Source organism: Meleagris gallopavo, chromosome 16 (assembly GCF_000146605.3).
Source record: "Meleagris gallopavo isolate NT-WF06-2002-E0010 breed Aviagen turkey brand Nicholas breeding stock chromosome 16, Turkey_5.1, whole genome shotgun sequence".
In the NCBI taxonomy this organism is placed as follows: domain Eukaryota; kingdom Metazoa; phylum Chordata; class Aves; order Galliformes; family Phasianidae; genus Meleagris; species Meleagris gallopavo.
This window is the reverse complement of record NC_015026.2, coordinates 1786121-1811282: the sequence shown is the minus strand read 5'-3', so window position 1 is coordinate 1811282 and position 25162 is coordinate 1786121. Positions and strand designations below refer to the sequence as shown.

Here is a 25162-nt window from a genome sequence, read left to right as displayed (position 1 = left end):
AATGGAAAGAGATCTCCAGAGATGGTTTCACCATGGGAAGTGGAGATTGTAGGCTTAATGTGAAAGTTACTGAAGTCAGGTTGTACTGAATCGTGCAAAGGGAGGTAGGTATGTAAATGCATAGAGATCACATAAGGAGAGCAGAATGGAGGAGGGATTAATGGTAATGAATGGTACTGCCCGAGAACTGTGACTCATATTTCAGGAAAGATGATGCTGATAATGAATATTAAAGAAGCTGACATTCCCTGGAACTAGTTCTGCTATATTTTAAGGCATAAACCAGAAGGGCTGTTGGACTTTGCAGAAAGCATTCACATTATGCAGGAGTATTATTATTAACAGAACAAAGGGGTAAGCATGAGGTCATAAAATGTATGATTTAATGACTGAATTTGACTGTAATTATGCATTAGAAATATTCATGAGAAGTCTAAAAAGTGAATGGGCAGTGCGTGATCTAACCATGGTAAGCAGCCCTCCAAAACAGTGCCGCAGGAACTTCACCATTTATCTTCTTTATTCACTGATGCAGATGTAAATGAGGTTTCTACACCTTGGTGATCTCTCAGTGCAGTGCTTCTGGAAGAATAAAACTCCTTGGGATTTCATATTGCAGATCTGATCTACCAGTGGCTCGAGTACAGGTTGGTTGTTTAAATGAAGTTTGCTGTATTGCAATGGCTTACTTTTTGCAGCACATCTTTTATAACTTAGTTTCTTTTATAGAATACTGCCTGATAGAGCAATTGGACCTGCTGACCTCCAGTCAACCCGGGGCCTAAATTATTTTCTGATTCTATAAGTAGCATGGGTCACGAACTTCTGTGTAGCATAACTTATCTGCTGTAGGATCTGTTCTGCCAACTGAACTCTACTGAGCTATAGCATGGTGAATATTAATAGATTGCTTAATTAACTCAATCAATCAGTGCAAATAAAAGATTGCCGAAGGCTGAGAACAGTATTCATGTCCTCGTGGTTCTGACCAGGCTTCTAAGGGAAGGACACAGAGGAAGGCAGAGTTTTGGTCTAAGCTGTGTGTGCAGTACTCTCAGGTCCTCAAGTTGCACACAGGGATGAATGCATAACAGTGTGTGCTGCTTGGGTAAGGGTAATACTAATGAATCCCTGAGTCTGGGTATGGCTGGAGAATAGGAAATGTAATGCCTAGAGTTAAGAAAGGAAAGAAAAATTATTTGGTTCACTACTGGCTCTTCAGACTTGAAAGTATGTACTAAATGAAAAAAAAAAAGTTACATAGTTTAATGGAGAAGAGGATGAAGTACAATGTGGGTTTAGAGACTGATTTATCCCTGTGTCTGATTGCTTTTTCTGTCTATTTCTATGCAGGCAGAGCTGACAAAATTTTGGAGAGAAGGCTTATTCAAACTAAGGACCAAGGTAGGCACAGTGCAGATCAGGATGAGTTGTCCAAAAAGAACAATGGATGATTATTTTTTAATTCTTGGAGTAATTACACAGTCCTGTTTCTTTTCTGTCTGAGTACAAGGCAGTGAGACCTTAAAGTCTTAAGGCCCGTAGCAGGACACTTTTCAGGTGAGAGTAGGATGTTAGGAATGAAAGCCAACAACTGCTTTCAGGCCCCTGCACTTAGGATACTGCTATCTTATTTTTATTGTGCTGACTCAGTTTTGTTACTCTCCAAAGAGGACACTTTCTGCAGGTGTAGGCACTCAGCCCTCACCCTTCTGTTGTGTTAGGAGTGGGTGGCCAGAGAGAAAATAAAGGAGATGCTGAAAATTTCATGTGGGAGGATAGCTATGCTTGTCTCCCCAAAGAGGCCAGGTAAGCACAGCCAGCAAGCATGCCTCTCTCCAGCAAAACTTAGGCACACCTTACAAGGAAGCTCGTGGCTGCTCACCCAGTCTAACTTCCAGACATCATCTCTATTCCAACCAATAAGTTCTTGCACTTTTCCCTTTCCAATTCTTTTCGCCCGTCCCTATGGGATGTGAGAGGTGATGCTCCGTGGCCCAAGCAGTGCTGCTGGTATTGTTGAAGTAGGACATGTAGAAATAGGATTTGTTTACAGGTAAGCAATAGCTAAAGACTTAGTTTATGGTCTTGGGGCATGTTATAGTCCCCATGGTCAAATACAGCGAAGCAGAAAATTAAAGCCATATTTAAAGAAGGGCAGAGGAGGGAGAGCTTGTGTAGTAGGTAGATGCTGCCCAGTTACATTTGATTTATTTTTAAGAATGGACAAAATGCAGAAAAATGAGCTGGGAATGGTTGGGGCTTCCCCTTAGCCACCTATTCTTCCCAACTTCATCAGCTGGGTCAGTGTTGGGAGAAGGCTCACAGTGTGCTTGTGGGGTTTTTGAGGTTCTGGATGGAAGGCCTTGAAGAGTATAGGCTGGGAAGAAGGAATGAAAGGCAGTGTGATGGCAGGGGTACATCTCAGTGAGTGAGCCTAGAGTCACGTTGTTGTTGTGAGATGGAGCTTTTTAGCATCCTGTGAAGCCACAGCCTGGAAGATTGGCAAAAATGCAGAAATATTAGAAGAAAGTGGAAAGCCCCAACCCTTGTTTCCCTTGTGTTTTAGCAAGGATTTATGGAACATATGTGCTCCTTCTCCTTCAGTCAAGGCTGTGCAATTCAGATCTGAAACAGCTTTTTCAATACACAATTTGTTGTTCATACACAGCAGTGAGAGTTAGTGTTGTTGTACTGCATGTTGAGAATTATGAAAGCAGAACTGGACTGCAGTCAAGCAACTCTTGTTCCCAAGTGTCACTGCCCCTGGTCTCACACAAACGTGTACTATCCTCTGTAAAACACAAGGTCCTGGGCTTGTGTCACAGGTGCTGGATTGCTATATGGCAAATGGCGTGGGGAAGACACACACCAGAGATGCATCACTGCCATGTGAAGGCAAAGCAGAGTTGTGAACTATTCGGTCAGCGCAGTTGTCAGAGGGTGAGAAAATAGAGGTCACAGACTCCTAGCTTCACCTGTTTTGCTGGTGGATTGTTTCTTCTATCAGGCATGAGCAGACATAAGGACTTTGTGCCCACTTATGTCTTGGCTTACCAATTAACTACAGTGGGGACCAGGTTGCTGTGCCTGGGCTTTCTTCCCATGTAACCCCAGGATGCTGCTGCACATGGGAGTCGGTTTGCTACGTGGTTCATGTTCCATACCAGTGTGTATTCAAATTGTGATTGGTGATTGATTTTGATATGCAAAGTATTTTTAGACCAAAAGAAAAAAAAAAAAAAAGGACAAGCACAGTTTTCTAACAAGTAATGTCATTTAATGAATGGTGTAGTCTAGAAAATAGAAACTACCCAGATGCTGGTTGGTTGGTAGGTCTGTTTGGGGTTGGGGAGGCCCTTGCTTGAGCACACGATGCCTTGTTTCAATTCTTTTGGCAGCATTTGTAGTTGCTGGAAACAAGGAAGCATCCAAATATTGAAAGATAGAAAGAGACACTAAGGGGGCGTTTTTCTCTAAAATGTGGTAAGTATGCAGAATGTCTTCCCACCCTGTCTCATCAGGTGATGTGAAGGGCTCAGAGCTCACCAAGGTGTTATGGATGATTCGTTCCTAGAAGGGATAGACTCAACCAGCAGTACACACCACACTCCACTGCTCAAAAGTCGTAAGGGACTTCTCACTTTGCAGAAGGTTTTGTGGGCTCTGGTGTTATTGCGCTTCTTTCTGGGTGCTTTTCTGCATGTGTTGTGTCTGTTCCCTCAAGGTCTGGCTGCTAATTCCAGGGAATATGCTTTTCAGAATGTCACAATACACTGTGTACAACTCTGGGTCTATTTTGGGCCTGGGCAGAGATCTGGCATTGCTTGCCTGTTCGGTGACCGAGTGCTGCAGCAAGTACACATCACTGAAGAGTGCAGTCAGGATTTTGTGTGCAGCTTTGTAAGGATCTTCCTCAGATTGCACCATTGCCTTGAGCTCTGTCAGGGTGTAGCCGTTGTAGCGCTTGCTGTCTTCTGCCAGGGGCTGCACAGTCTCACCAATGTGTCTCACTTTCCACTTCAAGCATTTCAGTTCATCTTTTACATCTTCTAGTTCTTTCTCCATGGCTTGGAATTCCTCTGTGGTTACAAATCTCCTGCCAAGAGAAGTGGTGGACACAGTGTGGAACTCAGAGGTTCAGTGGGGTGAAATCAGTCTGACTTGCACGGGGCCAGAGTATGGAACCTGAGGTTTGGGATGGGAGGCACCTGCCATGTCACCGAATGCCATCTCCAGCCCTTATTTCTCAGACCTCCTAAGAGCAGTGTATTTTCTATGCTGCTGCAGGGGTTGGGGTCCTGATCATGCAATTTAAAATGAGAGGTAATAGCCTCAAATTGCATTAGGGTGAGGTTCGGGTTGGATATAAAGGACAGTTTCTTCTAAGAAACAGAAGTGATGCGCTGGCACTGCTGCCCAGAAAGGTGGGGGAATCACTGTCCCTGGAGGTATTCCAGAAATGCTGGGATGTGGCACTGAGGGATGTGGTCAGTGAGCATGGGAGGGTGGGCTGGAGTTGGATATGGTGAGCTGAGAAGTCTTTTCCTACCTTAATGATTCTATGGCTCAACTGTAATGATGCCACTGAACTGTATTGTGGTAGTTTTGCTTCCTGTGACTGTTGGTGGCTGTGAAGAGTGAGGAGAGATGATTTCTCATTTGAAAGGAAATGAGGCCACGTTTAAACTGCCCTGTGCAAAGAGCTGAGGGTGACAACCTGGCCTGGCATGATCTTCTTTCATGTCCAGCCAGCTAAATAAATGATTGGAAAATGTTTTTTTCTTTTTTTTTTTTGCAGGACATAGTGGAAGTATAGGGTAATTATGGGAGAAAAAAAAAACAACAATCAAAACCACTGGAAACATGTAAATATAAAAGATATTTAAATAGTTTGATAATCACTTGAGGGCTTAAATGTGTGTAGTCTGGATACATACCTTTCATGATCAGGATCTTCCAGATGTGATTGAAACCCCTTTCCTATAGTTCTTAATCCAGTTTGAGAAGAGCCAGGAGATTGGGAACTATCTTCAGGAGTCGTTGTTGGAGGCCTTGTGCTTTTCCTGGTTGGGGTCAATGTGTAATCTGATGCTGAAGCTTCCAAGCTTTGTGCTGTTTGAGGACGGAGGGCATAGAAGGAAGCAGCATTGGTCCCTGGACTGGCCGGAGAGGAGTCCGAGTATTGCTGAGGCTTGGCTGAGCTGGGTGTTAGACTGAGCCTGGGGCTGGCTGGGCAAGATGCTGGAGGAGTCCTTGTACCGAGTTGGCTGGAACATGATATTGCTAAGCTTTTTTTTCTTTGCTCAAATGGTTGAGGGCTTGGTGATTCTCCTGGGGCCAACCTAGAGATGGAAACAATGTCCAGCTGGGCTTGATCCTGAACCATGGAGATCTGGCAGGTTGGTTCTGATGAAAGTGAAGAGCTGCTTGATATGTTGCTAGAAGAGCTTGACATAGCAAATGGGGGTATTTTCTGAGTATTATGGTCACTCCTGTTCCTCTGTGTGCTAGTGACATTTAGAGCTGGGTGTTGTGAAGCCCTGAGGAAAGACAAAAACACACTTTTTCATCTGGACAGGGCTAATCGCTTAGAGCAATTTCAGTTCTATTTTGAGACAATCTTAGATCTATTTCTCATAACCATATTTTCCCATAGCCTGATTTGCTTCTCATCTCAGTATAAAATCCTTTGTTTCTGATAACCAAGAGTTTTGAGAATATTTAAGAATAAGGCACATAAATTGAGGACCAGTTCCTCCTGGATGCCAGCTAAGGTATCGTCAGCTATCATCAGAGTAATCACTGGCACATCAGTGTTCTCCTTTTCAAAGTCGTACAGCTCTGTGAGAAGCAAGCATTTGCTATTTGGGAAAGAACAAGGAAGGCAGAAAGTTGCTGGGATGTTGATTGTGAACAAATTCCAGTAAGAATGCAAGGGGATGAAGCCTGGCTTGCAGATTGCCACGTTGCCTGCCCTTGATCATCCCTACAAAGAGTGAAGAGAGGCCTTCACCTTGGTCCTGTGTGCTTTACCCTCCTGGTAGCTCTGCATGGTTGCCCAGTGAATTACAGGATGAATAAACAGAGAAGATAAAAATAGAAGAACTGCACAGAGTGACATCATTGTTCCTGTAGTGACATTATAGGACACTTAGAGAGCTCGGAGTGCTAAGAACTTGTCTTTCCACCCTGAACTGTACGCTGTATGTTGGGCTTTCAGGTGCTCAAAATGGGATGCCAGACCTCCACTCCTGAATATTGTTTTCTGCACTTCTCTCCTGGCTGCTGTGAAGAAGTCTTTTTTTGCTAATACCAGTGGTCTGAACTGTGTGCTCACTTCTGCCTACACCTTTCTCAGGGTTGGATGTAACTGAACTTTTTAAGACCCTAAAGAGCACACCTCACACCTACTGGCTTCACTAGGGCTACTGAAACAATTAAGACATTTGCTAGATCAGAGCATAATAACAATTATAAATCAAATTTAGATTTTTTTTATAACTGGAACTGGAAGAGGATAATAGAGCAACTAAATAAAAACAGAGCCCCCCAAAATAATGTGACTTGCATAAAAGGCACGGGAGAAAAATAGACTGCTCCTATCAGGAGGAGCATCCTTCTGCAGAAGTCTTTGCTTTCAAAAACTGGCTGAACAGAGGTTGGAAAGATGTCCTCAATGGGATAATTAAAGATGCTGAAGACACAAAATGGCAGCTGCTGGGTGGTACAGCAGGGTCCCTCCTGCCACGGCCAGCCCTCATCCAGCAGCAGAGGAGAGGGTGGTGGGAACTCCTGCTGCACGTGAGTGCCCATTCAGATGTCAATGGAGAATGTGGCATGTCTGGAACAAGGTGCTGGAGGTGAACTGACAAAGCTCTGAATGGGCCACAGATGTCAGGAAAAAAAGAAGCCTTGATGTAGCTGGAAGAAATGCGAATCTGGGGGAGCATGGATGTTTTTTGCAGGCTCAGTGCTCCCCACCCACCACTGTCCTACCCCTTGATGTATACTCCTTGACCCCTTTCCTTGTATAAAATGTTTTCTGGTTGGCTAATGGAGCATTTTTTCTGGGGCTAGCTCCTGCCCACAAGCTGTATATAGCATAGAAGGGCTGGAATCCTTACTAGAGAAGGCTCAGCCAGGGGCCTAGGGCTGAAATCAGTCTGGGGTCTTGCCATTACTTAGGCATCATCAATGACATTGTTCCTTTTCTCAAAGAAATTACGACTTAGCTAACGGAGAAACCAGCTTTTCCTGTTCTTGTGATTGATATGCCATCATAAATGGGCAGACACTTCCAACAGCTTCAAAACTGTCTTCTCCAAAATCAAACTTGGAAAGGAAAGGAAGACTTCCCAGCTTCACAGGTGGCTTCCAATGCTTAGTTCCTCCATTCTACTTGTCGTGTTTCTTTTTTGAGACAGCCCGGGTTGTCCCTCTAGCTTCCTTACTTATGTGTAAACACGTTTTACAACTGGTGTAATAGATAATTCCTAAAAGTGACCACCTTTTACCAATTCTAAAGTTGGGGTTTATTTGCTATCGAAGTTAAAGCGTTTTTAGTAGTTGGACTTGCTTGAACAAATTCTCGTAAGGGTAGCATTAAAGAGAATATATTAATTTTGGCCTTCAGTATTTGGGTGTTCTGAATAGCTCCATCTTTAAACAACTATCTGAGGATTTGAAATGTCTTAGAAAAGTGAAACCTTATCAGGTGCTTTTGAAGAACCCTGGATTTTTCTATACTGCTCCACTGCTCATTTTCTGAGGAGGCTGAGGAAAAGACATCTCTTAAGATCTCCTAACTTTGGAGTTAATATTTTCATGCTTTATTCAGCTGGAAAGGTATCTGCAGCTGAAATGCAGTATGATACACAGCAACTCTGACAATCCTGTGAGTTCAAAGGATAATTCCAGTCATTTTACAGAATAAACTCCAGGACAGGTTTTTCAAATGTGTTGACTCATGGCTTTGATTCAGGTCACTGACACTTTCCTTTCTTCACTACAAAACCCCATGATCAGAAAATACATTTTGCCGTGGAAAAGTGAAAGAAACTTATTCTGAAAATAGCAAACATTGCTTTAAGCCAACTGAGATATGTGGCGCAGCTTTCTTTGTTGTGTATTTGTCCTCAAATATGGTGTAAAACTGTCTGAACATGAAATGAACCTTTGGCTACACATTATGAGAAATACAACACCCACTGTAGTTGAAATGCTGTTTGGGTGCCTATATGGTCTGAAATACTTCATCTCATTTTTAGCAGTATTAGGCAGGGATGAGTGGACCTTACGCATCCCTTCCAACTTGGGATATTCTCTGATTTTATCATTGGTTTTTCTTTTGCTTTGTTGCATTTTTTTTTTCTTAAGTCCTGCATTAACTGTAGGAGATGGCGTGTTTATGGAAAAATATTTACTAGAGTGATAGAAAGCAAGTTTTGTAACTAATTTCATGGATTTTTCTACAAGAAACTAGCTCCTTTCAGTGGAGCACTGCAGGAAGGAACAGGTATTACAAACTATCCCTTAGTTTTACTTTGACATCCTCGAATTTCCCCTGGCCCCAATGCTGAACACGGGCCTGGATTTGCATTTACCATCATGCTGATCATGGAAACAGAATCATGGCCTGGGAAGAAATCTGAAGTTTGTTATAGCAAAATGTCAGTCTGAATTTTGGCGGAGGCAAATGAAGACAGAACTGAAACCTGTTACTTGTGAGCTTCCTAGTGGACACGGGTTTGTCTGAAGACAGGAGTGAAATCCCCTTTGCTTTCAGCATAGCAAGCCCAAATCATAGCTGTATAATCAGAGTGCTTTATCAGAGGGGATTTTTTTTCATGTAGTGAATCACTATGAACTGAATAAATTACAGGAACAATTGCAGGACTCAGAGCTGAAATCAATGCTGACATGAAATAGGAGGGTGATTGCAGCTGTCATGCGCCTCCACAAGGATAATCCTTGACTCAACTTTGAGCAACATTTCAAACGCATCAAGCCCTTGTTGTCTGCCTTCTCCCAGCCCTGTGCTGCTCAGCATATCAAGCATGTTCCCTGTTGTTAGAGTGACCTTGCCTGCCGTCTGTGCCTTGCCCTCTCCAGCTGAGCTTGTGCAATGTACTTTTTGCAGCACTGAAATTGGAAATGTACTGAAGTTTCCTGCAAACCCAGCACTATCTTCCTCCTGTGACTCCTGCATCTAAGAAAAAGCAACAGATTTTTATGAATTGTTTCCACCATATTTTCAATTTAGAGTTGTGGTGCCCTTATTTAATTAAAAAAAAAAAAGACTATTTGCTGTATGGTGAAGCTGGTTGTGCAGAGCTTACTGTAGACAGGCAGGGGTGGGAGGATGGTGGAAGAGCTGTGGGGTGGACCCTGGGGACATGCCTGCAGGGTGGTGGTAGGAGAACAAACTGCTTTTTTTCCAGGCCTTCTATCAGTCAGGTGGCCCTCTAAAAACGCCCACACTGCCAAAACAGTGACTAGATTGTATTTCTTTTCATGCCAATTTGATTTTGAACAGGCTTTCAGTTTTCTACAAGAAAAGGTGCTGTTCTGGGCCCTGGGTTAATCTGCCTCAAATAACAACCAAGGCTTTCAATCACAAACAGTGAGCAGTAAAATGGAAAATATTCTCCCTCCTGCTAAGCTCTTGGCTTTTCTGAGCTTCCTGACTCTTCTCCAGCTCTGCCAGCATACAGACCATTTCTCCTGCCTCTTCCTTTTCCATGTCCTACCTCTGCTCTCTGTACCTCGCCTGCCTTCCCTGCAGACCCCGAGCTGCAGGCTTGTTGTTTTAATGCCCAGTGATTTGAGGGGAGGCTGAAGGAGAGAGTGGAAGTGGAACATAGAGATGTCAGAAATCAGGTATAGATGATGCCTGGAGTGTAATAACTGAGCATTTTTTGGTGACAACTGCAGGACAACAACAAAGTACTCTGTTGTGAAACTATCTTTTTTGTATAGCGACTGCGCATCTGACAGGGAAAGTTGAGGCTTGGAAGGTCAAAATGGACAGCAAATAGGCAACTAAGAGCGTGTAGACATTTGCAGTAGAAAGAGTAAGTCTGCTATGAGCAAGATATGACTGGGATACTTGGATGAGTAAGTGCCAGACCTGAATGTCTGCAGAGGAAGCAGATCTGGGAAGAACAGAGGATACCAGCTTATGAATCAACTCCCCAGCACTGCTCTTAGCCCAGCTCTGGAAAGCTTAAACCCTGTTACAGTGCAGTGCTGGACATTACATGGTTTCATGTGTAGTTTTCAAGACTGGCTATTGCGCTACCCTGATCAAGGCTTCTCTGAGCTTCTGAGAGATGAATAGCTGATGGTCACTTCCCCAAACTTCCAGCCCCACCAGCAGGGCAGCCTGAGCTCTTGCTGCAGCCTGGGCTGCCAGAAGCCCTTTGTGCTACTGTACTGCTCGTGGGCTGCTCCCAGCCCTTAATATTTCTCTTCTGAAGTCTCCTGTCCAGTGGCTGTTTGTCTTCTGCAACTGCTCAGCCTTGTCCTTTCAATCTTTTATGTATATGCTCTATGTTTTGCACTACAGTGGCACTCAGTAAAAGCCCTTATCTCTCAAGAAGGACCAGATGTTTTATTTTGTCATCATGGGAGGACAGGAGAAAGAATGGGATCTTGAGAATGTGTGAATGTTCTCAATATGCTGTTTGGTCCAAATAAGAACATTCTTGGAGCACTTCTAAGTGAGGCCAGCTGGCAAGTCCTCCAGGAAATGCTAGGTGAAGGGAAATAACTCCTGGTTCTACCTCTTTCTGTTCTACTGGGACAGGACAACCTTTGTGTCAAGAGTTGGAATATCAGATGTTGCTGACATATCCTCTGCTAGCGCAGTGCAGGTTGTCCTGTGCAGAAGACTTGGCCAAAGTGAAATGTCCTCTTCTTAAATATAGGCAGGCCTCTGTGGCTAGTGTGGCTTTAGCAAGGCATTCTTGTGCTGCGCTCTTGACATTAACGTTCTCTGCTGACCATGAGTCCTTTGCAGTGCTGCCTTCTCACCAAAGCAATGGGCCTGTCCTTGGAGCCCCTTGCTACTGCCACAAGACAAATGCATCAGAATCAGTACAAATATTAGAAAGTAATGTTAGCAATAAATACTCATTCTCCTGTTTTCTCTCTGTATTTTGTGACTTGACTGTCTACCTTTGGATTTAGTGCTTCCTTGTTCACAAAGTACATACAAAAGTAGATTTTTTTCAAGCACAGAACCTGTCCCCAGGCTGCAGTTCAGAAATTCAAATTCCATGATGGTTCACTTACCAAGCCTAGGGAAGAGTGTCTAGAAAGGTAAGTGTGATGCTGGGGTATCTCCTGTTTGTGACACTGGAGATGTCATCTCATTGCTGCCTGTCTGTCTATCAATGGAAATTATGATGCTTGCCTTTCTCAAGGGGGTTGCAAGCCTCATCACTGATTCCTTTGCTGCAGTGCTGCATGGTACCTCTTATGCAGCTAATATAATGAGCTTGATTGGATATCTGCAACTCATTAGTAACCAGAAAGATGCACTTTGGAGAGGGGAAAAAAAAAAAAAAAAAAGCACTCCTACCAGGCAAAGGAAGGAGTGAGTCTGAAGTTTATCCTGAAGTATCACTCAGAAACTGGGAACTGGGATATTTTGGGGAAATACTTGAGGGTAAGGTAGTAGGAGGAAAGAAAGGGAACTTTTAATGGCTTGGGAATGATGTTGGATTTGTATCTCCTCCTATATTAGCAGGGTGTGATGATGGGCAAAAAAAAAAAAGAAGAGAATTTCTGACTGGATTTCACATCAACTTTTCTGTCTGGGTTTTGCTCTATTCTATGTCTCTTTTAGCTGAAATGCTGTGATCTTTACAAATAAGAGTAAAGCATTGCCTGGTTAGCTGATAGTTTTTTTTTTAGCATTTTGTATAATGTTGCCTTTGAAGTATTAAGTAATAATAGCAGCAGTAAATGTAATTTTTCATGTTTGCTTTCAGTAGTAATTGGCTGTAGTTCGGGACACTGGCATGATGACGTTGAGTGAAGCACACCAGATGATTGAGGTACCTGACTTCTCATATACATTTTACTTTTAGAGAGCAGTCAGTACACCTACTGAGGTAGCTGTGTGTCCTGTAAGGGAAGCACCAGGGCAGGGCTGGGCATAGAACCAGTTGGTTCTATTCTTTGGAACACCTATTGAGATCAAGGGTTGTTATTTGTTCTTTATAAAAGTCAAAGCTGAAAACAAAACCAACCCACCTTTGGACAATCTTCTTAATGAAATAAGCACATTTGAGCACTATTTGGTAGCTTGGTAGGTAGAGAATTTTCTTAAGAAATATGACTCGTCAATTCCATACCAATAGATTTTTTCAGGCCTGTGAAAATGAAGGATGTGGATCTGCCTATGGAAAGGTTTACAAGTGCCATGATATCTTAAGGAGCAAGAGTTACCAACTGTGCTGATGGCAAAACAAGCTTGAGAGAAGTGCTAATGTGAATGTGCCTGTGTGGAGATCACTGGAGAGCTGTTCCAGCAGGTCTGATACAAAACAGCACCATCAGTTTCTAGGCTTGTGAACACCTAACTTCTGTACGTGGCTGAGATGTGCATCTCAGAAAGCCAGGAGCTACAAAATGCCATGAGGTTTCCAATTTTTATTGGTGCAGAGTTAATCTTAGAGCTCTGCTAAGCAAGTCACTTTCCCAACTCGCCCTCCTGCTGTATGAAGAATCACTTGCTTTCTTTGCAAGGAAATTGATGGAGACACAACACATCTTTCCTGGAGAGTAAAGGCAAAATATAATATTCAGAGTAGGACAGGAACCATCCACCAATATTGCTCCATGCATTGAACCACTGATTTCTGGAGCTTAAGTAAGATTATTTTTTTGTGAATGCTGGATAAAAGCATAACAATCTTCAGAATAAAGATTAATAGAAGTGGAAGAAAAAAAAAAGCATTTATTATACTAGGGTTATTGTCTATTAAAGCTGCTTTCAGTCACTTTTATATTCAATAGCATGCATCATCATGAATTTGTGATAAATATAGATGAAAAAGGGTAGTGATAATGAAAGCTATACAGGTGTAAATTGTAGCATATTTTTAAACTACTATGAAATCACAGCTTCTTGAGACAGCATAAAATTACAGGGTATAGATACATCTTAAATTGAATCCTTGAGAATTTTGTACTGTTCACATACTAGTTGATTATCATTTGGGCAGCACTGTCTGGGAAGGTTACGAACCTCTGTTTACAGAGCTTCCTACTCCAAACCTTGTTCTCAACCCCAAGAAACCGGTTGTGGGGACAGTACAAGCCATTGTGCATCGGGTGTATCCAGAGCCATGGTCACTTACTATTTGGGGAGCAGCTATGGAGGCACTGTAACCTCAGGTCCCCAGCCTCAGCCCTCTCCTCCTCAGTCCTGGAAAAGAGAATATAGAAGTAGCACCTTTAACAGAAACAAAGGCTGCTCCCAAATTTACAGAAATGGAAGGGTCAAAATAAATAAGGGGACAACATACCTGGGCTCCTCCATCTATAGCCAGCCAGGCCCACTATGGAGATTGTAATGGTCTCAGGAAGGACTCATTTCCATCAGCTTTGCCCCTCTATGGGGAAAGCTTACGTAAAGAGGCCATGGGGAATAGAAATGAGGGGCTCAGGGCTGCTTCTCTCCCATTCTTTTTAGGATGTCAGGGGCTAACAACATTGTGTTGTGTACGTGTGTGTAGAAGTGGGTAGGTTGCTAGTTCTACACCATTTAAATGCTAGTCTGGGTAATTTACCAGAGGGAACAGCTCTGCGGATAAACCTTTCTGTGCCGCAGAATAAAGTGCAGTGTAAATCTAAGGCAGAATGTTACACTTATCCTTGTGTGCTAATCAAAGGTGAGTAGCTAGATTTGAAATTCTTAGGAATTTTCCATAGGAAAAGATACTGACAATGTAAAGGGGAGGTGCTGTAGGTCAGTAGCTTAAAACTTGTTGAAATATATAGGTGACCCAGTTAGAAATCAGAGCAAGAGGTGAGTGTTTCTTTGGACAGCATTTTTATGTGAGTACAATGAAGTTAGAGAAAGAAAGGTCTGATTAAGGTGCATGAAAGAAATGAACAAAAAGGAAAAATAGCGCCTATAAATGATGAGTGGACAAGTTCTGATTCTCAGAGCTAGGAACAGTCCTGATTTATTACTTCTGCAGTAGTAGTTCTGGTTCTGTCATCTGTTTCACACTACTCCTAGTATTTCAAAACTGCATTTTTTAGCCCTGCAGAGACAAGATTTCTGCACTGGAATCAGTGTCTGTTTGTGCTCAGCTCAAGTTAGAATGTCACCAGCAGCATCTGCCTGAAGTTTCACCGGTTTTGCAGATCAGAATAAGGGCTCAGATACCAAGGAAAATACTGTGAGACCAGCTGAGTGCCACAGAGGGTGTTGATGGACAGCTGCAAGTTGGCAGTTACAGTGCTACGAAGGAATTCACTGTGGAAGGCTGAACTTTCCAGATTTACTAGATAAATTTGTATGTTGGCTTAGGTCATTAGTAAGTGAGATTTACAATGCTTCACAAGAGCAGAAGGTTGGATGTCAGACTGGGGCCTTTCTGTCACGGTGCGAAGATGGCTGACTGCAGTGGCTGCACTGCCAGTGGGACTCAGCGCCTCTCCCACAACCCGACCAGGCCTGGATGCGTTTCAAAAGCTGCTCCTCTTTCCCCTCATGTCAACTGTAGAAGAGGTCAGTGGCTCATTCATGTTTACTCATATCTTTTCAATAACTTCTTATTCCCTACTTTGGGTAGTGCTTGTCCTGCTCCATGAAGAACCCACCTGAATTTGGTTTCCACCCTTTCAGCTCCCCTATCACTCACCCTAGGCTCCAGTTCTTCCATACTCTCATCTGAAAGCCTCTAGTGTTCCTTTGCCTCTGATCTTCCTCCCTGGAGCTTTAAAGGTCAGCGTTGTGTTCATCATAGCTGAGGTGGATCAGGTGTCAGGGCTGTGAGCCGTGTGTTGATGTGTCTTATCCCCTGCGTGGGGGAGAATGTGTGCATGCTTCTCGAGTTAGGAGCTCTCAAGGGATCATCACAGCTCTTTCATCTAATGTATTGCAGTGATACTTCTGGTGGTATTTTAGGGGGTCCTCTTGAGAAGATAATGCAGTTATATGTGGTAAAAATCAAAAGCAATACAGTGATGCTGTGATTGACAAAGCACTTGCAAGACAAGTGCTGTTTTATTGTCAATTATCTTTTGTAATACAGACTTCTTCATATCTGGGAGCAGGGGCCTATAAACATAAATTCCAATGAATCATCATAGAAACATAGAATGGCTTGGGTTGGAAGGGACCCCAAGCCAAAATGGGGGTAACTTTTTTTTCCTGTCTCCCAAATGATGAATTGCAGCTGTGGAGACTAACATTAAGACTTTAACTTTCACAAAAAAATAATTTCCTCTTAGAAAACTGCCCATTGCACTGAGTCATTTCAATGTGGGGGCTAACTGTGTATGTTGGGTGCTAAATGTGAACTGAGGCAGACAAACATGTGAGGAAGAGGGAAGTGATATGCAGAAATGCAAGGGAGAATGGCTGGAGGGCTTTATTTATAAGGTTTGAAAAGGAACGGGGAGATGCAGGAGTAGGAGGGAAGGAAAAATATGCCTGGATACATGCCCAGGAAGGAAGGAGAATCTAAGTTAATTTCTGTTTGTGCAAAGGAAGATCAAAGCTAGAGGAAGTCACGTCCTTGCTGGAGCCGCCAGCACTTCCCTGGTGACACAAAGAATCCAGAAACACTGTGCTGCTAATTGGTGCTGCAGCACTGCTGCATTCACAGTACACCCTGGTCTCAGTGCTGGTGCTAACTGAAAGTGCTCTAGCATTTAAAAAACAACCAAACAAATGCCTGTATTGCTGCCCAGCTCTAGATCTCTGGGATGATTCCATGGTAATGCTGTCTCTGCACTTCTTGTTACATATTCAGATACAACAGATATAACGCAAAAAAAAACCCAACCAAAACATCGTAATCACGAAGCACATTAGTTGACAGGGAATCTGAGCTCAAGTATCAACAACTTGCTAATTAAAAACATTGCAAGAATGCTGTAATTACCAGTACAGAAATGTAAGGCATTGGCAGCTGAGATGGGTTTGCGGAGGGGTCTGTGAGGTTTCACTGCAGTGTGAGTGGAGATGTGGCAGAGATGTTCATTCTGCATGTGAGGTGACAGCTAAACTGAGAGCTGCATGTGTGGTCTGGGCACGTATGTCTCCATGCCATAGCTGGGAAGAGGATGGATGCCATGCATGTGTGTGTTTGGCTGTATTATGAAAAGAAGCAGCTTCATTTCGGGGGTCCTTTGAGGGACCTTCAGTTGTCTGCTGCAGCTGTTATGTGCACGTGGTGTGATTTCACTTTGGAAACATGCTGTGCTTGGGCTGTGTTTGCCACACGTGTGCAAAGGAGAATGGAGGATGAGCAACAAGTGAATTGTTCACACAGACTCAAAATGAGCAAAGAAGCTGGAAGGAGTGAACAAAATCCTGCCATAGAGCAAGTGGTAGAGACAAAAAACATGAAATTCAGGGCATCCCTGACCCATACACAGAGCAACCACAAGGAACAGACTGTTCCTACATGTGTTGCCTAGTATGGAGCTCATTTTGAGTGACATATATAAAAGAAGCGTTAACAAACATGAATTTATACTGGCTAAGGAAGCACCTCTCTCTTTTTTTTCTTGGCCATGTGTGTTAAATACCCTACTAGCTGCATAGGCAAAATGAAACCTTGCTCCCAAGAGGAATGAGACAAGCCTGTAGTGCTGCATTCAGCTTACTGCCACTGTGGACTAAGACCTGCTTGTCTGGTGTGTTGGTGTGAATGCAGGAAGAATCCAAGTCAAACAACACAATGCAGATGTGGGATGAAAAGGGTTACAGTCCTCTGTCCGGTTAATGTCTTTAGTTCCTGTTCCAGAAATGGCAGTGGTGATATTTTATCAAGTTTCCTTAGCACCTCTCAATATGACAAAATACACTCTGCTGCTTATGATCCTGCTGGTCTCACATCTGTAATTCTCAGTTCAGTAATTCCGCTGACCATTTTCCCCTCACTTGGTGTTCCCCAAAGGCGCAGGGTGATCCCTTCCCCTTCCCTGCGTATATTCATTTCATGCGAAGAGTTTTTAAAAGTTAACTGCCATCTCTAAATGCAAAATTAAGAAAGTCACAGTTGGTTGGGTCATTTCTATGATCCTTCCAAGACTGTTTGAAAGGTAGAGTGAAAACTCAAGATTTGACAGAGGAACATCAGCACAGACTATTTAAGTTTGACTAACCAAAGCAATGTTATAAGCAGCAAGATCTCTCATTCTTCCTGCTCAGGAGAACTCCTCAATTTGCTACTGAGATGTCTGATCCTGCCAGCTTTCCTGTCTCCTCAAAGCTTCCCAGCCATGTTCTTCTACCTCTGAGAACCTGCTGCTTTGGTCAGAAGAAGAAGAACAAATGCTCATTAGGTATGTTTTATCCAAAATACTTCTATGTTGCTTCCAGCAACAGGCTTTTGGTGAGGATTCCCTGAGCTTAGCAGCTCCTTGTTCCATGGAGGGTCCCCTAAGGAGCCTCTCACACCTTCCCTATTGTCTTAGGTCAGTGTTTTTGTGTTCTTCACATTCTGCTGCTTTAGGCAAAGCCTTAAGCTTCTTGTCAAAGAAGGACAGCAAGTATCTCAGTGCAGCCACTTCAGCTAACAAGAAAGTTACAGAACTCACAATAAATTAGCCTACTTTCTAACATGGCATACCTTTGCCCTAGATGTGAACTCCCAGTGCCCTTCAGAGGGATTCTACAAAGTTTAAGGTCTTTTCTATGATTTTTATTGAACAATTATTCCATAGGCAGTAAACTAAGTTGTGTGACATATGTCAGCACCCTCAGAGTGGTTGATCTGCTTCCAGCAAGTGGAATTGCTCCAATGGCTCACATGGGCTGTGTTCTCAGGCACAACCCCACCAGTGACAAGCACAAGGTGTGACTGACTGCACTGGTAAAAGCAAGAAATGCAAGCTGGGTAGCAACGGTCAGGGCACAGGGCTTGGTTGACAGCAGACTGACCAGAGTATTCTTTGGAAAGGAGAATGATGTTTGACACAGATGGTTGTGATGAGCAAGCAGTGAGGTGAAGGTTGCTGCTGATAGATGTGTGTATGTGTATGGGGGAAGTCTTTGTGTATATAGAAGTACAGGGGAAGTGAAAGGGAAGGCACGATTAGTGTGTCATGGATCAAACATGGAATCACATAGGAAGCCAAAGAGTGTGTGAGAGGCCAGTCATGAATGAGAAGGGAAGAGCAGTGCATATGCCAAGATTGAATGTAGACTGTGTTTGTACCTCTGCCCTGTAGCCCTCTCACTGCTGGGGAGGACATGGCACTACTGAGGTGTTGAGTTTGCAGCAGGAATATACAGGGGTGAAATGCAGAGCTGAGTGACAGATCTCGTCTGAAGGACTGGAAGTCACTTTTAAGAAGTGGAAAATGCCTGTGAGAGGTGTTGCTGGTAGCACTCCTCTTGTCATACTGATCAAGAAAAGAGCTGAATATGGAACTTAGATCTTTGTGGTCAGGACCAGCTGGTTACTGAGCAGTTGGCTGTAAAGAGCCAACCCAGGTCTGCAGATGTGTGCAGTGTCTGCCAATGGGCCGTTAATGATGATGGGCTCAGTGTGCAGGGACAGCAGCATGGGGTGGGCAGTACACAGGGACAGGCTGTGCTCAGGAGCAGAGCAAAGGAGCATTTGTGGGTTTCCAGAGCCCAGCCAAGATCTGAAGTGAATCCAGGACCTTGGCAGCAGTGTGGGTGGAAATGTGGGTGTTTCTGCAGAGGAGCATAGCACTGCAATGTGACAGATGCACGATTTTGTGAGGAGGAGTTCAGGATGAGTTGTAGCATGTGAGTGTGGAAGATGGCAACTCCAGTGGTGACTGGAATATATCTCAGCAGCTATTAGGGATTTTAAGGCATTACCTATTACACACTCTGAGAAAGGACAGCTATAACATTTGCTATACCCCCCCAGTTTCACCTCGTTCAGGAAAAGAATATCTGCTTGTATTTGCAATACAGCTTCGTATGAATTTCTGTGAATTAGATGCATACTATAAGGACTGGTCAGCCTTGTGTCTTAATGAGTAGAGGAGAACAAGCAGGCACTGGGACATCACAAAATTTAAGAAAAAAAACCAGACCATGTAGGATCTTTTGTCTCTTTAACACACATCTTCACCAGGTATCTCCGGGACTTTGCCCACCTGCCTGGATTTTCTGAGGCTAGCAGAGTCCATGAAAACCTCCACTGACCGAGAGGCTGTCTGCACTGACCTTTCTCTGAAGTACTTGATGGCTTCCTGGTCTAGGAAGTTCTGTTCTTCTCGAAAGCCCTGCTCAAAGATTTTGCGCTTGTGTCTGAACTCAATGACAGTCTTAGTGTAAGAGTTCAAGGTAGTAACGGAGGCCGCCATGCAGCAGGTGAAAGAACCCCATGCCAGACTGTGGAGAGAGAAACCAGCAGACAGCTGGGTTAAGACAGTAGCTCATGTTATATTTCTGAAGCCAAGAGACACACACACACAGGATGTGACCGGGCAGGTAAGTCAGCAGTGACAAACCCATTCTCCTCATCTTACCTCCGGCGACCTCTGGCAGTGCTCAGGCACGCAGGCAGGATGCTGAGCTAAGGGCTGGGCACAGCTTCAATCCCGTGGGGAACCATATGGAAGAGTGCTAATCTTAACACTCTGGGCACTCTGACAAAATTCCAGCATGTCTTGATTTCTCTTTGCAGTGTTTCAGATCCTAGCAGGCAAGTGCTAAATGCAGTATGGAATTCCTGGAAAGAGCTGTGCAGAAAACTATAGATCCTCAGAGAGTATGGACACTAACTTCCAACACAACTTGATGGGTGGCTTCTACTCCGTTTTACTTTCATCAGGTTAATATCTTTATGCTTTTCCTGTTTTCAGGGTCGTTTCTAGCATTCCTGGCTTACATCCAGTCTCCAAAAGCCCAACCAGAGCAGAAGACAACAGTTCCATTTTGTAGAGATCCCCAACCTGAGGGCCATGACCCAAGCATGCAGGCGGTGCTAGCCAGCCTTGGGCAGCCCATGGTGTGCATATGCAAGTGACAACCAGGAACACGGGGAGACAGCAGGAGAAGGAAGTGGAAATAAAGTGACCGTGGCAGTGCCAGGCTGGATCAGCAATGTTAGCATGGGGCTCCTAGCATGAAGAACTCCTTTTGTTTGCAGAAATTATCCATGTTCAGGCTCCCCTGGACATTGCATTCAGCCCATCAGTTCCAGGTATGTGTTGTTCACATTGAATTTTTAACTAACTTAGATTAACTTAATTATCTGTCAGCTACACATTTAACCTGCTCCTTTCTTTCATCTTTTCTATAACCAATTTTAACACTGTTATAAATTATGCAGGACAGAAAAAAACAGCACAATAGCATTACCTCATAAATAAACATTATAAACAGAGCCCTCAGCATGAACTGTTTTCCTATTCTGCATATGTTCTGCAGACAAGGAAACAGTTCTTTGTTGAAAATTAAGCGAAGAACACGTATTCATGAACTGAAAAATCTGGGGGAAAAAATGGTTCAAGTAAACAGAAATGGCTCATTTCAGTGACTTCAAAATTCAGTGCATAACAACAGTCCTTTAGGGACTCCCGTGGCAATGAAGTGTGTAGAGGCAGCCTTTTCCTTGGGATTTTTGAACCTGTCTGCCAGATGCAACCAGATGAGAAAGAAGTGCAGAGAACCCTAGGGGGATGAAGCTTTGTTAGGGTTCTCGTGGTTGGGTTGAGAAGTGGGAAGGAAACTTGTGCTGTGTGTGTTCAAGCACAGGGAAGCCTTGCAAGTGGCTTCAAACAGTGTGCGAAGAAGCTCCAACATCCCCAAATATTTCCAGCTGGTCTCCTAATTGATTTCAAGGAAGAAGCCAGCTGAAACCACACGCTTCACTGTGCCTGCTTAGTGCCTGGTGAATAATATATGGAGACATTTTTTTTTCTTAAAGGCTTGTGATAACTTCTAATTATTAACTCAGAAATACTGAAAGGTTCAGAGAAGGAAATGCAGAACAAAGACTCTGGTTGTGACCTCAGGTTTGGCATTTAGCAAATCATCATCACAAGACAATTATGACTGATATATTTTAGCTTGTATGGACCCTGGTTAAATTTAATTTTAAGTGTAAAGGGTGCTGAGTTGCATCCTACCTTAGTGGAGACCTGTTTAGCAGCAGTGCCTCCGTGCCAGCTGTGATCAAGTGTAGTGGGATTGCATCTGCACTGCCTCTGGTGGCTCAGCTTAGGGCTGTGCTCGGTTTGTGGCTCAAACAGCTCTGACTTATGTGTTTGTTTCTTTCTGGAGGGGCCATGCTTGGACATCCATTGATCCTCTGGAAATTCATGCCTAGAGGACCTTCTGCTCCACTCCTGACTTGTGCCAAGCTTTGTGAAGGGCTTGGGAAAATGGGGTAAGGTAACATGGACCAAAGACTGCACTGCAAACCCTGTGACACAAGCAACTATTCCTCATTTTGGGAAGTGTAATTATCACTCCCATTTGATAGAGCAGAAATAAAGTTACAGGAGAAATAGTTTTCCCATTGTTACATGGAAAGTGAACAACAGCCTGGATCTCCATTCGTGCCCTTCGGCTCTTAGCCATGGCACTGATCCCTGGCACTCCTTCCAGTGCTGTTGCAATTCTCTGTGCTCTAGCAGGTGGTCTACCAGGATACCAGGACCTATGAGCCTCTGATGGCATGGTGCCTCTTGTCTTAATGGGATGAAAGAGAATACTCTAATGACTGATTTGTCATGCAAGACGTTTAGCAACAGTCTGAATGTTTAGTTTTGTGGTAAATCATGAAAGAGATTACTAAAAACAGATAGCAAGATTACTATTTAATTATATTAATAAATATACAATGATTATTATTACATATGTTATAAACACTTATAATAATTTTATAAGCTCATCATTGTATGCAATAATGAATATTTACCATTAATACAGATAATAAGTTGCGTTTTTAAAAAATGTTGTTTATATTTAATGATATGTTACTAAAATGTTTATAAGTCCTCTCATGAAACAAGTCTACTGAGGAGAGGAGAGACTAATAACTCCCTGCAGTGCTGTGCATAAGATGTATTCGTATTCATTTATTGGTGTTTGCAAAGATTGTTGTCTGAGCTTTGAGGTGGAATTAAAATGATGCAATATATTCAGAACTGAAAGAAAAACTGAAGTATTTTCCCCATTAGCCATACAAAGAGGATGATGCTTCTGGAGGGATGTGAATGCTGTCTGCAGTGTTTGGCTTTTTATTCTCTGCATTCTCCTTTTCTTATCAAGCTTCTTAGAAACTTGCAAATGATGTAATGCAATTGGTATATCTTGACCAAACTATTTTTATGTAATTTTCAAAGATAATGGGAAAGTTTCCAAAAAAAAAATATATATATATATATAACAATAATTCTCCTAAATGTCTATTGTTCCAAACCTCCTCCTGACTCACAGGGAATGACCATGGTGCTAGGAGTGCTATGCATTCCTCTGCAGCTGTGTTAAAAATTGCACTGTAGGGTTCAACGAAGACATTAATTATAACAACAACAAAACCCCCCTAAAACTCTTTGAAATGCCACGGTAATTATGTACCTAAATTGAACTTTAATGAGAGTGCTCAATCTGTGTTGGTAATTGTGGCTGCTATTTATTTAGAAATGCTATGTACCTGCTGATATGCACAGCTGCTGCTGCACAGTTACTGATAACTGTCCTCTAACACTTCAGTGATAGTATGGCCATGGCGGAGTTTTGCTCGTAGAGTTTTGGCAGCTGGAAATTCACATGCATGTTCCTGGCAATTTGAGATGATATGTACAATCACCCAACAGGTTGATGGACCAACTCAGAAATGAAAAGATACTAAGAGGTGGTGACACTTACCAGAAGGACCATCCATAGTCCCAGGAATGTGGCCTCCAGTCCTCTGGCCCGAGGCTGACTGTCACTTGGAACACTTGAGTATACATCATGTGTGCCACCATCCCCAAGAGACCTGAGAAGCAGAGAGCAGAACAGCTGAAATTTTTTTACAGTTCTTGGGATAGCTACTGCTGGAAGTGCTCTGAAAGCTCCGCTGCAGGCTTCGCTGCATTTTCATGTCTCCTGTTCTCCTGTGGAGGTGTGCGCAGAGGAAAGGTGTGACTGAGAGCTCACTATTTTACGTTGTACTGAAACCTCAATTAAGAGAAAAGTTAAAGAAAATATGGCACAATCAGCATCACCACCAACCTCGCTGCTGCAAAACAAGGGTATGCCACCCAGAAGGCATCTCACAGCCTGACCCAGACAGGCCTCAGGTAAGAGAACGAGAAGAGATGCTTTTGTAGGCAGTGCTAGGGTGGATGTGTCAGTTCCAAACAGGATTATATTTTAGCTGAATAACTGATAGATATGTACATTTGTGCACTTATAAAACACTTGGATGTTACACAAGAAAGTTAACGGTACTCTTAGTAATGTGTGATGAGACAATCATAGGAATACTTTTGATGATGCTTGCTTTGTGGCACAACTGTATTTTGCTGAGATAAGTGCAGCTGGGAGATCAGGCAGTGTATTACAGGCACTGTGCTCCCCATGATGTTAAAGAGCAGAGCTGCAGTCAAGTCACAGGGTACATTACCACCAGCATGGCTCTTCAGCTTCAGCAGAAAAATCTGCCTGTATTTTTTACATCTAGACATCCCACTGAGCAAAAGCAAATCTCACTTTTCAAGAAGCGGTGGCAAAAAGCAGCTCTGATGCTTGGAGAACTTTCTAGCTACAGTAGCTAGAGATACAGCTGCTTAAGTACTGAGCAGTGCAGCTGAGCTCACCAAAAGCGTGGGGTCAAGCAGTTAGCTGAGAGTAAGGCAGGACCGTCCATTTTCCTACAGATGTTACAAAGCACCCCGTGCTGCAGCAGCTCCAGACACTTTGAAATACGGATATTCTGCCCCAGCAGGGTGCATTACACTTTGCCCCTTAGTTGAAATCACCTGATGTCTCAGACCATTCATGTTTTTTTCACTTGTGCTTTTCCTCCAGGTGGCAGATCCCAATTTTCTCTCCCCTAGACCCAAATTTTGGCTCTTCTAAACTTGACTCCTGCTTACTTCCAGAATCAAAAGCACTTCGTTAGTCTCACATCACACATGTGGAATGATGTAGGGCAATTCTGGGGGAGGAAGCCAGGGGAATTATGTGTTTCTGTTGCAGGTATGTTAAGCAGGACCTTCAGCAAGACAAAATTTATATTTGCTACAAACTGCTGCACAGGCTGAACGAAGATATTTTATTACAGGAAACTGCGGGGAATTGCTCAGCTGCTTCATGTCAGTGTGACACACTGGGCAGTCAGGAGGAGGAAAGAGCAGATCCCACAGGCAGAACTGGGATTTCAGCAGGGTGGGAGGCCTCACAGGAGCACAGCATGCTGCTGCACACCTTCCTTGTCTCTGGCTACATTTAATTTCCAGAATTCATTGAGAGCTTGCTATACTTCTTAAGTAAATGGATTTTTCTCCAGCTGATGGTTATGACATTGATACTAAAAATCTGTGCTTTGCTGTTCCTATAACTTCTGCCAGTAGCTTTTCAGCCTTGATAAAATATTACAGACTACCCTGAGGCATGTCATTGTCAGTCAAAGTCATCAGGAGGTTCAACACAGCCAGGACTAACTTCAGCAAGGCTGTTCTGTTCTTTTCTTTCCTACAGAACTTAGATGGATGTTTCAGCAATGTTCAGCCCGTTTGCTGAGTGGGAGGCCGAGATGACAGTCCATTGACTCAGGTGAGTAGGAGGTCGTGAACAAGGGCTGCTGGAACACGGGGATGAAATTGAAGCTGGCACTTATTACTTCTGCCTAATGGAAAGAGGGTTGGGAGTGACATCTGAACCATAAAATTATGCTTTGGCAGTTTCTAGCAGACTTTTTTTTGTCCTCTCAGATTCACTTCTGATCAAAGTTTTATATCGCTAACTGTATTTCAGTTT

At 43.3% G+C, this 25162-nt stretch overlaps 1 protein-coding gene and 3 long non-coding RNA genes across 12 annotated transcripts in view; 3 read left to right on the top strand and 1 right to left on the bottom strand.

Annotated features, from left to right (window-relative positions):
* Positions 1 to 253: 253 nt before the first annotated feature.
* LOC116217236 lies at positions 254 to 12148 on the top strand. The gene is made up of 4 exons (XR_004161482.1): positions 254 to 354; positions 536 to 647; positions 1354 to 1404; positions 12000 to 12148. It is a non-coding gene; the product is annotated as an uncharacterized LOC116217236 (long non-coding RNA).
* GSG1L (GSG1 like) overlaps positions 3279 to 25162 on the bottom strand; it is a 58716-nt gene continuing 36832 nt past the window's right edge. The window contains exons 4-8 of one of the 2 annotated variants that reach the window (XM_031555824.1): positions 23066 to 23177; positions 19409 to 19576; positions 13374 to 13441; positions 4941 to 5543; positions 3279 to 4099 (exon numbers count right to left, since the gene is read on the bottom strand). In XM_031555824.1, coding sequence (XP_031411684.1) covers positions 5521 to 5543; positions 13374 to 13441; positions 19409 to 19576; positions 23066 to 23177 — 371 coding nt within the window. In that variant the 3' untranslated portion in view covers positions 3279 to 4099; positions 4941 to 5520. Of the gene's footprint in view, positions 4100 to 4940; positions 5544 to 13373; positions 13442 to 19408; positions 19577 to 23065; positions 23178 to 25162 lie in introns of those variants that run through there. The other variant, XM_031555823.1, reaches the window with a different exon arrangement.
* Positions 13829 to 23100, top strand: LOC104913362. Its single transcript, XR_004161480.1, has 5 exons — positions 13829 to 14755; positions 17411 to 17544; positions 20050 to 20390; positions 21473 to 21578; positions 23014 to 23100. It is a non-coding gene; the product is annotated as an uncharacterized LOC104913362 (long non-coding RNA).
* LOC104913363 overlaps positions 23173 to 25162 on the top strand; it is a 33552-nt gene continuing 31562 nt past the window's right edge. For all 8 annotated transcript variants that reach the window (XR_004161479.1, XR_004161475.1, XR_004161474.1 and 5 more), the window contains exons 1-2: positions 23173 to 23481; positions 24884 to 24958. This is a non-coding gene — a long non-coding RNA (uncharacterized LOC104913363). The remainder of the gene's footprint in view (positions 23482 to 24883; positions 24959 to 25162) is intronic.